A 13,318-nucleotide genomic window follows, 5' to 3' on the forward strand; every position below is an offset into this window, starting at 1 on the left:
GAGAAAAGTTGCAACACATCTTCTTTCCTTCTTTTGTCCGTGTATATTGAAAACCAGATCTCAGTTTTAGAGATTATCCCTCTGTCAAGGGCTTACAAAATACTTTATCTCTGTAAAGTAACTTTTGTTCCCAACTCTTACCACAATACTTTGTAAACAGAAGGTGCCAGGTTTTTTATTAAACTAGAAACATGAAACTATGGAAAAATATTATGAAGATATGAGAATGATTATTTTCTAGGTGATAAACTACTTTTGAGAAATTGTTGAAAAGTCTGGATCTTTTTTGCCAGAAGTGCTAAACACAATTCTGAAGATGTACGGACCCGAAGGTAAAGAACCCTGAAAAGTATTTAACTTTCGCTGGTTGGGTGAGTGGGATCGCGTGTTGGAAGATGGTTTAGGATTAGATTACTTTTTATATTCTACAAATCCTGGAATTCTGAACTTTGGTGCTGTGAGAGCTGGGATATTAAGAACGGTACAGCGGGTCCGTTCGCGTGTTTCGGTCAAAGAACATTGCGACAATTTTTTTTAACATACATTAATAGTATTTAATGCCATGTTAATCCTGTAATGACGAAACTGGAACTCTGAGATGCCCAATGACTAATCTAAGAGGACACAGCTGGTAGGTTCTGGAAAAAGGACTTGACCCAGTATCTCTGATTTTATGAGGTGAAGTCAGGCACCGCGAATAGCGTGGAGAAAGGGGCGGGCCAGCGCACGCGCACCGCTGCAGGGTCGCCGACGTCTCCGGGTTTCCTCTTAGAGCCACTCTTGCTCTCAGTCCAGTACGGTGGCCGACGGGAGACAGACTCTGGGGATGAATGAAGGTTCTGGGGCAGGTCGAAAAAGTCTCCTCCGCCTTTCCTTCTCTCCAGATTCTGTTCTGTCTTTGTGGGGTGTCTACCCATCCTGCCCCCATTTTATCGACGACCCGGTTGGTCCCACCATCTGAGTTCTTGGTGCCCGAACCGACTTGGGGCACAGGCAGGGTTTGGGGATCCGGATGATCGCCTAGGCCCAACTTCGGACCGCGTTCTCGATTTCTGCCGCGTCCCGTCTCTAAGACGCGGAATCCCAGTGGGGTCCCGTGAGGCTGCAGGGTAGAGCTTAAGGTATGAAGCACCCGCTTCTCAGGCCTCAGCGCGTTCCCCGCTTTGTCAGCAGCCAGCCGAGCTTTGCTCAGCCGGAGGGACTTGGTTCTTACGACTGAGGGAAAACCTAGGAGCACACAGGTCTCGGCGCCTCTGCTCCATCAGCCTGTTAAACGACCAGCTCCAGCTTGAAAGCAAAGCATCGTTTCTGTCCAAGACTCTGCCCCAAGTTTCTTCTAGTCAGTCGGTCTTAAGAGGAGATGGCTTTGGCTACCTGCTTCGAGCCTCCTATTCCTGTGGTGTTTTGTTTTGTTTTGTTTTGTTTGTGCCTTTGATTTCTCTTGGAGACAGAGAAGTGCCTAAGTGGGACTCGTCTTTGTCTCTCCTATAGCTAATTATTTCACTTACTCATCTACCCCCCCCCCCAACAGGGGACATAAAATTGTGTTGTGGTCTTCGGAGCCTGGAATCTGACATTACTTTAGGCCACTAAAGTGATTTACTAGTATTTTCATCTACTCACAGAGGGTGGAAAAGAAGTCCAAAAGTTTGTTGGGGAGGCCTGTGAAACTAAGGAAGTATGGCTGTGGCCATTCACGTATAAGCATTTACTTATCGAGGAGCTCTATACCTGACACAGTGAAGAAAGTCTTGGATTGGGATTTTAAAAATATTTATTTATTTATTTCTAGACAGGATCTTGCTATGTAGTTCAGTCTGGCCTTGAACTCACTGTGTAGCCCAGACTGGCCTCCAACTTGGGGCAGTCTTGCCTCACCCTTTGGGTGCTGGGACTACAGGTGTGGGACTGCAGCCACCACATCTGGCTCTTGCTCTGGGATCAATTTTATGAGGGTTCAGCCTTGGGTTTTGGCACTAACTAATACTGTTACTTTAAGTTGGTTACTGAGTTTTCTGGACTTCATATATGTGCTTTATAAAATAAGTATTAGAGCAGAAGATTCCTAAAGCTGGAATGTACATTAATAAATTCTATTTTTCTTATTTTCCAGATGGCAGTAGAAACATAGAAAGACAAAGAAACCTGGTCTTTAATTGTGCCAGAAACATTGCCAACATAAGGCCCTATTAAAGATCCACCACATTTTTCAGATTTTTGAAAAAGAAGGGTGATCATACAAGTGGAAATTATAACCATACTTTTTGTTTTTTAATCACCAGGATCAGCAGTGACAATGACTGAGTGTACAAGCCTTCAGTTTGTTAGCCCTTTTGCCTTTGAAGCAATGCAGAAAGTGGATGTTGTTCGCCTGGCATCTTTAAGTGATCCAGAGCTGAGACTTCTTTTGCCCTGTTTGGTGCGGATGGCACTTTGTGCTCCAGCTGATCAGAGCCAAAGCTGGGCTCAGGATAAAAAACTTATCCTTCGCCTTCTTTCTGGAGTGGAAGCTGTCAACTCTATTGTTGCATTGTTGTCTGTGGACTTTCATGCTTTAGAACAAGATGCCAGTAAAGAGCAGCAGCTCAGGTAATGTTATGTAATACACAGGTTGGAATTTATTTGGATTTTCCAAGGAGTAGAGAATCGGATGTTTTTCAGACTTTCAGAGTTCCTCCAGAGAATGAGAATCTAAACTTTGGAGGTCATTTTACTATTTATCTTTCCTATTTAGAGTTAAAATTCTGGGGTCTTTTGAATTCTGTATTATAAAATATCTGCAGAAAAGTTTGGCCACATACTGTTGTGCTTAGGGAGAACTTATTAGGTCAGTTACTGTTTGTGGGGAGTGGGTAGGATAACTTCCCCTGGATTAGACGGATTTACTGGACTCACCTGATATTATATGCTTTCTTACCCATTGTGAATCCAGAAGGCACTTTTGTTTAATGGCAGTGGGTATTAACTACCAGATCTGATGGAGTCCTTATGTAGCTCGTGAATTCCTGAAATAGGCAAACTAAACAGCATTTTGAAAGTAATAGAAAACATTTAAAATGCAATTATTTCCACACCAGTGTTCTCATAACTGTTGTTTTACGTGTTTGTATTTCATTAGGCATAAACTTGGAGGAGGCAGTGGAGAAAGCATCCTGGTGTCACAGCTTCAGCATGGACTGACATTAGAATTTGAACACAGTGATTCACCTCGTCGATTGCGTCTTGTGCTTAGTGAACTATTAGCAATTATGAACAAGGTGCTCTTTTATTTTTTAGCCATAACTCAAAAGTATTCATGATTTTTTCTTTCAAATTTTAATTTTTATTAGTACATGTTTGAAGGATATAATGATTACTTTCTTTCTTTTTTTTTTTTTTTTTTTTTGGTATCGGGGATCGAACTCAGGTCCTTGCGCCTGCGCAGCAGGCAGTGAACCACTGAGCTAAATCCCCGGCCTGTAATGATTACTTTCATCGTGGAGAGTTGGTGCATGTACATAACACATCTCAATTCTTTTTACATCCCCTTCCCCTCTCTATTTTTCCACCTCCCCTCATCTCTTTGATTCTTACCTGTTTGCGAAAGACAGTATTTGTGCTTTGATATCTATACATAGAAAGGTAGAAAAAAATAGAGGCAAGAAGTCAGGCAGGTTGCATCTTCTACTGGTATTTATTTATTTATTTTTCGACTGGTATTTCTATTTGATATGTGTTTTCCTTTCAAAGATTAAAAGGATATTAAAAATATACATTGGTCTATAATCCCAGCTACTCCAGAGGCTGAAACAGGATTGCAAGTTTGAGGCCAGTCTGGGCAGTTTAGTGAGATCCCATCTCAAAATAAAAAAATAAAAAGTGTTGAGTTGTAACTCTGAGACAGAGTGTTCCTAGGTTTGATCCCTAGTGCTGCAAAAAAAACCCCCAAAACAAACCCATAACCATCACTACCACCACCACCACAACAAAAACAAAGCCAACAACAACAAAGAAAACAAAAAAACATGCCATATAGGATTGCTTTCTCTAATTACTATTTTCTTTTATGTATGCCTTACATTTTCTGTCATAGGGATTTTTTCCCCCTGTATGGAATCCATACAATGGCTTCTTGACGTCTTAATTTATGTCAAGACTTGTATAAATTGACAAGTCCCCTATAAAATGTAGTGTGGCATAATTGAAAAATGTGCGGATTCATTTAGACACTGCCTGAACATGAAACTCCTCATATGTGACAATGAGTAAGGAATATCAATAAGAACCAAGATGCATAAAAAAAAAAAAAGAACCAAGATGCATTATGTAAAGGTACAATTCCCAATGAGAAATGTAATTGTGTTGTATACCTAAAATGTACCAATAAAAGAATTTAACAACAACAAAAAAAATGATTAAGAAATATCAGATCTGAATTAGATGTAGGATCACTGATTGGCCTCACTCACTACATGACTTAATTGACCCGAATGAAGGCTATTTTCTTCTAAGTAAAAATATAGATTTTTAAGTCATGGACCTTTGGGTAATTATGGTTAATTGAAACTCTGAACTTAAAATTTCTAATGTCCAGGATCTTTCATACAAAGAACTAAATTGGATCGTCATATTAAGGTGTCTCATGTGAAATGAGGCCCAGAGTTTTAGAGGTAAAAGTTACTGTTAGAAATTTGGGGTCAATTATTATAATCAGTAAAATTTGGTTGTATAAATTGTGGGGGAAAAAACACCCTAAATTCTGTTTCTAGAGAAGATGCTGGTAGGAAGTTTCAGCTAGCTTTAGATAAAGTTTTTAAGATATGTTACAAATCTTTGTAAAATTTTTTCTATCACAAATAATTTTCTTCTGTTCTTTTCCACTATACTAATACTCTTTAATTTCAACCAAATCCTCCCCTCACCCTCAACCAAATTTTTTTCTGCATCTTTTCCTTAATATATCACTTGATGGTTATGCTAAAATAAGTGAACTTTCTCCTCTAATTTTTCTGTTTAGCATTCTTTTTTTTTTTTTTGGTACTGGGGATAGAACTCAGGACTTTGTGCTTGTGAGGCAGGCAGTGGAACCACTGAGCCCAATCCCCAGCTATTTAGCATTCTTCATCATATGCAAAGCATGGTGATAAAATTACTGAAGGAGGAGCCTGGGATTGAGCTCAGTGGCACAATGCCTGCCTCATAAGTGCAAGGTCCTGAGTTCAATGCCTGGTAGGGGCCACGGGAGAGAAAGAGACTTACTGAAGGAAAATTCCCGAGAACTTTGTGCTTTTGTTGATCCAAATTTTAATTCCTTATTTTTCCTCACAGTTCATTCAGAATCAAATGTGAATTTATATTTATTATACAGCTTTACGTTTAGAGTTTTTGGCTTTTGAAAACAACTGGTTATGTAGATAACATTCTTAGATCATTTCTTTGGTTTACCTTATCCTTTAATTTCCAATGTCTTAAAATATGTAGTTAGCAATCAATTCTTTCTTTCTTTCTTTTTATTTTTTGGTACTGGGGATCAAACTCGGGTCCCTGCACTTACGCAGCAGGCGGCAAAACCACTGAGCTAAATCCCCGGCCCAGTTAGCAATCAATTCTTGAGACTAGTACTGCTAGATCTGAATAGTAATTGTGGTTAAATTGATTGAAGGTGATCTAGTACTGTCCATTCTGCTGCAGTATATTAGTGATATATTAAGAGAAATGAGCTGGGCATGATGGTTTGCTCCTAGAATCTCAGTTGCCCTGCGGCCTGAGGCAGGAAGATTTACAAGTTCAAGGCCGCCCACAGCAACTTAGTGAGACCCTGTCTCAAAATATAAGGTAAAGGGCTAGGGACAGAGCGCAGTGGTAGAGCTCAATGGTAGAGGCCCTGGGTTTGATCTCCAGTACTGGGAGAAAAAAAACAAAAACAAAAAAATGAAACATGATCTATGTGAGCTCAACAAATACTACAAAAATAGTAAGAGATTTAATTTATTACCTGAAATTAATAGAGGTGTTTTTGCATTTTAAGGTTTCTGAATCCAATGGAGAATTTTTTTTCAAGTCTTCTGAGCTCTTTGAGAGTCCAGTTTACTTGGAGGAAGCTGCAGATGTACTTTGTATTTTACAAGCAGGTACTGTACTTAGCGCTAAGATACAATTCAGACATAGTTTGCTGTTAAATGATAGTGTGTAACTTCTTAGCCCGGATTGTTGTTAGGGATCATCAAATAGAATTATGCCTACAAGTTTAAGTTAAAAAATGACTAATAGTAGAACAATGAGTTAAGTGAAGTATATTAGTTGTATAATATCGCATATTATGTACATACTAAAATAGTATATTTGATTTAATGATTTTAATGCTTACTAATGATTTTGGAAAATGTTCACAGTATGTTAAATGAAAAAAGCATCTAAATGTGGTGGCGCATACCTGTAGTCTCAGGTACTTGGAAGGCTAAAGTGAGAATATCTCAAGTTCAAGGCTAGCCAGGGCACCATGGTGAGATCTTGTTTAAAAAAAAAAAAAAAGCCAGGTGTGGTGGCACATACCTGTAATCCCAGCTGTTGGGAGGCTAAGTCAAGTGGATCACTTTGAATTCAACACCAGCCTGTGCTACTATTGAGTTCAAGGCCAGGCTGAACAACATAGTGAAATCTTGTCTCAAAAAACAAAACAAAATTAATATTATTGACTTTAAGAAAGGGGATTGGAGCTAATTTTAAAAACTTTTTTCTCTTTATACTGTTTTGTATTTTTCAAGTTCTTTGTAATAGGTATATATGTTAGAAATAAATGCAAAAAGACAAAAATGCAAAGTTTTTTGTGAGATCTTAGACCAGCGCTGTTCAGTAAAACTTTCTGCAGTGTCCTGTGTTGTCCTGTCTATGTCCTAGTCACATGTTCTGGGGATTACTTGAAATGTAGCTAGTATGACTGGGGAACTGAACTATTTAAATTTAAATTTAGCCACGGATTTAGCTCAGTGCCACTGTGCCTGCCTCACAAGTTTTAGGTCCTGAGTTCGATCCCTGGACCAAAAAAAAAAAAATTTAAATTTAAATATCTGTATGTGGCTATTGGGTATTTTACTGAACAAGTCAGCTCTTTGGTTTGAGACAAGGAGTTTCACTATGTAGCCCATGCTGGCTTTAAACTTGGAATCCTCCTGGGTCAGCCTCTGGAATGCTAGGATTATAGGAATGTGCCACACCACACATGGAACAGCTTTAGACTATGAAAAGAAAGTACTTTAATTGCATTCTGATGACATCTTTGAAATAAAAAGATGTTTAACATATAACACAATGAAATAGTACTCTTTAATAGTAACATTGACTTTGTTTTCTCATAGAGCTCCCTTCCTTGCTTCCTATAGTTGATGTAGCTGAAGCCTTGCTACATGTTAGAAATGGCGCCTGGTTCTTGTGTCTCTTGGTGGCTAATGTTCCTGATAGTTTTAATGAAGGTAAATATAATTTTAAAATGAGATATTGAAGACATATGGTGGAGCATGTACACAATGTACAGGATCCTTTGTATGTGGTTCTAGGGATTGAACTTAGGGCCTTTTCACTGAGCTATATCCTCAGCCCTTTATTATTTTTTATTTTGAGAGAGAGTCTTGCTAAGTGGCACAGTCTGGGCTTAATCTTGTGTTCCTTCTGCTTCAGTTTCCCAGGGTTGTACCATCAGCCTCCCTCCACCGCTTTTCTTTTTGAGTTGAGGTCTCACTATGTTGCCCAGGTTGGCGTTGAACTCCTGGGCTCAAACAAACCCTCTTTAGTCTCCTGAGTAACTGGGTACATGCCACTGCAATGTGGTTAGGTCCTTTTTTTTTTAAGCCAAGAAGAAACACAGGGCTTTATTTCAAAGCTTATCTTTTGAAAGTTTATTAGTGGGTATTTATTTTAGAAATACTGAACTTAGATATTTCCAAATTTTATTGACCTTGTAAATTTAAGTGTAGTTAATATGTAACAGAAACTTTTTTTTTTTTTTTTTGCCTTGGCCACCAGAGCTATAATACAACAGCAGAAAAATACCAATGAACTATAAGGTATAATCGCTATACTCAGGAAACGAAGAGAAGACATACATGTATGAACTAGCCAAAGAGCAATATGAGAGATAGGTAATAGGGAATACCAGCAATTAGACTTTTATTTTTTAGCCTTATTGCTGTCATTTTGCAGAATAGTAGAGAGTAGAAATTAACCAATTAATGAAGAATTTTCACCTTTATTTTAAACTACTAATAACTGAATATGGTTGTTTGAGTCTGAGTAATATAAAAATAAAAACAGTTTTTATTAAGCAAGGTAATTTATGAATTGGGAGCCAGGGAAGGAAAAGCCCTGGATCTGGGGTGTGATTCCTGACTTTGTTTCTTATTGTGTAATATCCATTAGGATGCATAACTTCTCATCTGTGAAATGGCATATTGATAGTATTTCCCTTAGACATCTAAAGATTTATTTACTATCACATGACATAAAGTGGCTTTTTCTAAATTATGTTTTTTCTGCTTTTCTGATTGTTTTTTTCAACTGCTGAAAGAGGTGACTTGTTGTCTCCAAACATAATTGTGATGGGGCCGGGGATTTAGCTCAGTGGCTTCACTGCCTGCTGTGCAAGCACAAGGACCCAAGTTCAATCCCTGGTACCAAAAAAACAAAAAAACAAAAAAACAAAAACAAACATAATTGTGGATTTGCTTGTTTTTATTTTTAGTGCTGTCAGTTTTTGTTTTGTGTGTTTTCAAGTTTCTTATGGAGTCAATGCACATCTAGGATTGACACATCTTTTTGATAAATTGAGCCTTTTTCCCCTTCTTTATGAAATGACCTTCTTTATTCCTGGTCATTTTTCTGTTTTTTAAGTCTACTCTATCTCATGTTAATACAGCCATGTAATCTTTCTTACAATTAGTACTTGGATAATGTTAAGTATTTCCTTATCTTTTTATTTTAATCTAAGATAGATTTCTTTTTTTCTTTTTCTTTTCCTTTTTTTTTGGTCGTGGGGATCGAACCCAAGGCCTTCCATATACTAGGCAAATGCTCCAACACAGAGCTACATCCTCAGCCTTTTAAGGGAGATTTCTTATGGGCAGGCTGGCCTTGAACTTGTGGCAGTCCTCTGGCCTCAGCTTCCCGAGTACTGGGGTTATAGGCATGTACCACCATGCCTACTTCATAACATCTTTCTTACAAAGCCTGAGGTAATAGACTCTCTTAAATATTTAGTTTGTAGAGGCCTGATCAAAAATGGAGAACGACAAGATGAAGAAAGTCTCGGAGGAAGGCGCAGGACAGATGCTCTACGCTTCTTATGTAAAATGAATCCTTCTCAGGCCCTCAAGGTCCGAGGCATGGTGGTAAGAGATCTTGTTTTTATGGGACACAGCTCTTTATACTGTATTAGGACGATGTACTTTTCTAAAGATGGTTTTAGAATCTTGTAGAGTTTGGGAATTTTAATTAATTATTGGGTGAGTTACCTTTGTTTCTCTCTTTTTTTTTTTGAGACAGGGTCTCACTGTGTAGTTCAGGCTGGCCTTGAACTCAATGTGTAGCCCAGGCTGGTCTTGAACTCAAGGTGATCCTCCTGCCTCAGCCTGCTGAGGCTGGGATGACAGGTGTGTGCCATCACACCTGAGTTAGATGCTTTAGATTTTAAAACATCCTAACCCTTTATGAGACTGAGTTTAATTTGCTTGCTTTGTTGTGTTAGGTGGAAGAATGTCACTTGCCAGGCCTTGGAGTGGCATTGACATTGGATCATACTAAAAATGAAGCTTGTGAAGATGGAGTGAGTGACTTGGTTTGTTTTGTTAGTGGTTTGCTGCTTGGAACAAATGCAAAAGTCCGGACTTGGTTTGGAACTTTTATCCGAAACGGACAGCAGGTGAGGGTTAAATATCTCTTGGCTGTGGATCAGATATTTTTGTGATTACTAAAAGAGAAAGAAACTCTTAAAAATATATCATTAGATCAGTGGTTCTTAAATTTATTTTCAGGGACATCCTTACATTTTGAAAACTCATTGAGGATATGAAAGAGCATTTGTTAGAATGGCTTTTTATCTTTTGATATTTCTCATTAAAAATGCAACTGAGGGCCGGGGATTTAGCTCAGTGGTTTCGCCACCTGCTGTGCAAGCTCAAGGACCTGAGTTCGATCCCCAGTACCAAAAAAAAAATGCAACTGAAATGTTTGAAATATTTAATTCATTAAAAGTAGCAGTAATTACCTAATTAAATGTGAACCCACTTTTAAGTTGGAAAATATATTTTCCAAAATCAAAAAATTTAGTGAGAATAATTGTATTTTACATTTTTCAAATCTTGTCATTGTCTGGGTTAATAGAAACTTTTGGAAAAATACAGTGTAGACTTGTGAGATAGAAGGAAAAAAAGGCAATGTTTTAGTATTGTTAAAGAAATAGTTTTGCCATTTTGGTCTCCATGAAAGGGTTTTAGAAATCTCCAGGGTCCTGGGTCAGGCTCGTGAGAACTGCTGCATTAGGTCACCAAAATAAGTTATACTCTATAATTTTAATGTACACATATGTGTACATATTTACGTACATAAACATCTAGTGCCATTTAATTGTTCTGAAGTGTATAGTTCATTGCATTAACTACATTTACAATGTTGTGCAACCATTATCACTATCCATTTCTAGAACTTCTCAAATTTTTTTTTTTTAAATTTTTAGAACTTTTTAAAGTCTAGCCCCCTTCCCCCAGTTCTTCAGGGAGAGATGACATCTTAATCATCTCTTACTCTGCAGGACCTAATATTGTGTCTGATAAGTAGCAAGTACTCAATATCTGCTAAGTAGGTGTGTGAATGGAAAAAGAAAGATAATAACATGAAAGCAGTTCTAAACTATAAATGGCAAATATTACTTGTTTATTATTCTTAGAGCGTTTCCAAGTACAATATAGATAAATCTGCTTTAATAATAAACTTAATGGGCCAGGGATTTAGTTCAGTGGTTTCACCGCCTGCTGTGCAAGTGCAAGAGCCCGAGTTCAATCCCCGGTACCAAAAAAAAAATAAATAAAAAAAATAAACTTAATTACAACAGTTCTACTAGATAAATATTATTAGTAAAATATTCATTTCCTTGTCAGTAAAAGAAATTAGGGTTCAGAGAAGTTACCTCATGTACTTAAAAGTACTTAATCATTCAATAGTAGAGCTAGGGTTTAAACTCAAGACCATCTTTCTCCGCAATCTGAGTACGTCCTACTGTACTACATGATGTATTTGCTTTTTTTTTTTTTTTTTTGTACCAGAGATCGAACTCAGGACCTTGCACTTTCGAGGCAGGCAGTGGAACCACTGAGCTAAATCCCTGGCCTGTGTTTGCTTTTTATTTATTTTTTCTCTTTGCTGTAGATTGAAGCCAGGGGCTTGTGCATGCTAGGCAAGCATTCTATCACTGGGCTACATGTTCAGCTCTATATTATTTATTTAAAAGTATCATTTAAATAATATTCTATACGTTTCTGGGCATGGTGGTGCACGCTTGTAATCTCAGCACTTGCGAGGCTGATGCAGGAGTATTGCTGTGAGTTCAAGACCAACCTAGGCTACATAGTGAGTTCAAGGCCAGCCTGAACTATATAGCGAGACCTATTTCAAAAAAACAAAAAAAGGAAAAGAAAAGAGAAGAAACAAAATTCTATAATTCAGATGATCACTGATTTAGTCTTCCTCTCTCTGCAACCTGTCCAAATCAGGGTAGAGTAGTCTTCCAACAGACCCGTGAATTTTGAGTTTACTTGAATTGTTAAAATGAGATTCTGTAGTTACAGTGACCTCTCTGAATGGGTCAGTTTCAAGTGTTTAAATGAGGAGGTCTGTTTGAGCTTCCTTTCACTTTAGTAAATGCTCTATGCTTTTTTCCTTTTGTGATTCATATTTCTTTCAGAGAAAAAGAGAGACCAGCAGTTCTGTTCTTTGGCAGATGAGAAGGCAGCTTCTTTTGGAGCTGATGGGCATTCTTCCCACAGTAAGAAGCACCCGCATTGTAGAAGAAGCTGATGTGGAGATGGAGCCCAATGTGTCCGTGTACTCGGGGCTGAAAGAAGAGCATGTTGTGAAAGCCAGTGCACTCTTACGTCTCTATTGTGCTTTGATGGGGATCGCTGGACTCAAGTATTCAATAATTTGATACTTTACCTTTTTGTCATTTTACTTTCTTGTTTTTATCCCAAGAAAGTGGGCCTAAGGCCTTTTTGTTCGGAGAATTAAAGGTTTTCTTTGGGCTCAGGTGGGAGCCTGGCCTAGATCAAGATTGCTGTTCTAGGAGCTGGGATTTAATTCAGTGGCACTGTGCCTGCCTTGCAAGCACAAGGTCCTGAGTTTGATTCCTGGTATGGAAAAAAAAAAAAAGATTGCTGATCTAAGGTCAAGTATTCCTGTCAGGAATGTGTTAATTTATTTTGGTCTGATTGTAATAGAATTATGAAAATACAGGAGGGGCCAGAGTAGTTTTTAAATTTCTGATCACAATATAAAGAAACTTGTGATTTCACTGCAACTTAAGACTTCTGCTGCATGATCTGTGTGTGATCCTTTTCTTGTCCATGCAGCTAGTTGAAGTAAATCTCTCCTATGTTTCCTTTTGCAACCAAGATTATAATTTTTAAAAAACTGATATAATGGGGCTATTAAGCACAGGTTTTTTTTTTATTCCCTGTACTCCATTCTTTTGAATAATGTCCTCAACTGTTATATGTCTAGTTTCACTTTGTGTCTCTGATATGTGTGAAATTCAGTGTTCTTTTCTTTTTGGTACTGGGAATCGAACTTGGGTCTTTATGCTTGCACAGCAGGCGGCAGAACCACTGAGCTAAATCCCCAGCCCATCAGTTACTATCATTTAGTTAAAAAAAATACTCATCCCTCAATAGTGTCCAAATTTCAGTTACCACAGTATATTAACCTAATAATTGTATAAAGTTCAGACTTTACTGTGAGCTCTTTAGGATACATACCACTATGTAAATAATCTCATGTGTATTAGTGACCACTAGCATTATTTCTTTAAAAGTCTGTTGGTGACTGAGCACCACACGTGTTTTGTTAGATTCATGCACAGACAGCAAAGTTTCCTTGCTTCCTTATCTCTCAGTGATAAACTTATGCCATTTAACAAAAATGGGTAATTGAAAGAGGGAATTGGCCAATAAAGATGAAAGTATAATAAACAAAAAAAAGTAGTAACATTGAAAATGATATTTGAGCCAGATATAAATTGAATAGCTAATTGTGTGAATTTTGACACTGGTACCATTTCCAAGACCCTAGATACGGAGCT

The 13,318-nt window shown here is 37.9% G+C and overlaps 1 protein-coding gene across 3 annotated transcripts in view; it reads left to right on the forward strand.

The window, feature by feature from the left end:
• The first annotated feature begins 944 nt into the window (after positions 1-944).
• Positions 945-13,318, forward strand: part of Ints2 (integrator complex subunit 2) — a 51,275-nt gene continuing 38,901 nt past the window's right edge. For 2 of the 3 annotated variants that reach the window (XM_021248692.2, XM_013067704.3), the window contains exons 1-8: positions 945-1,121; positions 2,283-2,589; positions 3,119-3,257; positions 6,008-6,110; positions 7,335-7,448; positions 9,229-9,359; positions 9,716-9,889; positions 11,927-12,153. In XM_021248692.2, the coding sequence (XP_021104351.1) occupies positions 2,297-2,589; positions 3,119-3,257; positions 6,008-6,110; positions 7,335-7,448; positions 9,229-9,359; positions 9,716-9,889; positions 11,927-12,153 (1,181 nt within the window). In that variant the 5' untranslated portion in view covers positions 945-1,121; positions 2,283-2,296. The remainder of the gene's footprint in view (positions 1,122-2,282; positions 2,590-3,118; positions 3,258-6,007; positions 6,111-7,334; positions 7,449-9,228; positions 9,360-9,715; positions 9,890-11,926; positions 12,154-13,318) is intronic. The other variant, XM_087191447.1, reaches the window with a different exon arrangement.

This window comes from Heterocephalus glaber, unplaced genomic scaffold (genome assembly GCF_053883595.1).
Source record: "Heterocephalus glaber isolate CG9 unplaced genomic scaffold, H.glaber_assembly_v1.0 deba00001564, whole genome shotgun sequence".
Taxonomy (NCBI): domain Eukaryota; kingdom Metazoa; phylum Chordata; class Mammalia; order Rodentia; family Bathyergidae; genus Heterocephalus; species Heterocephalus glaber.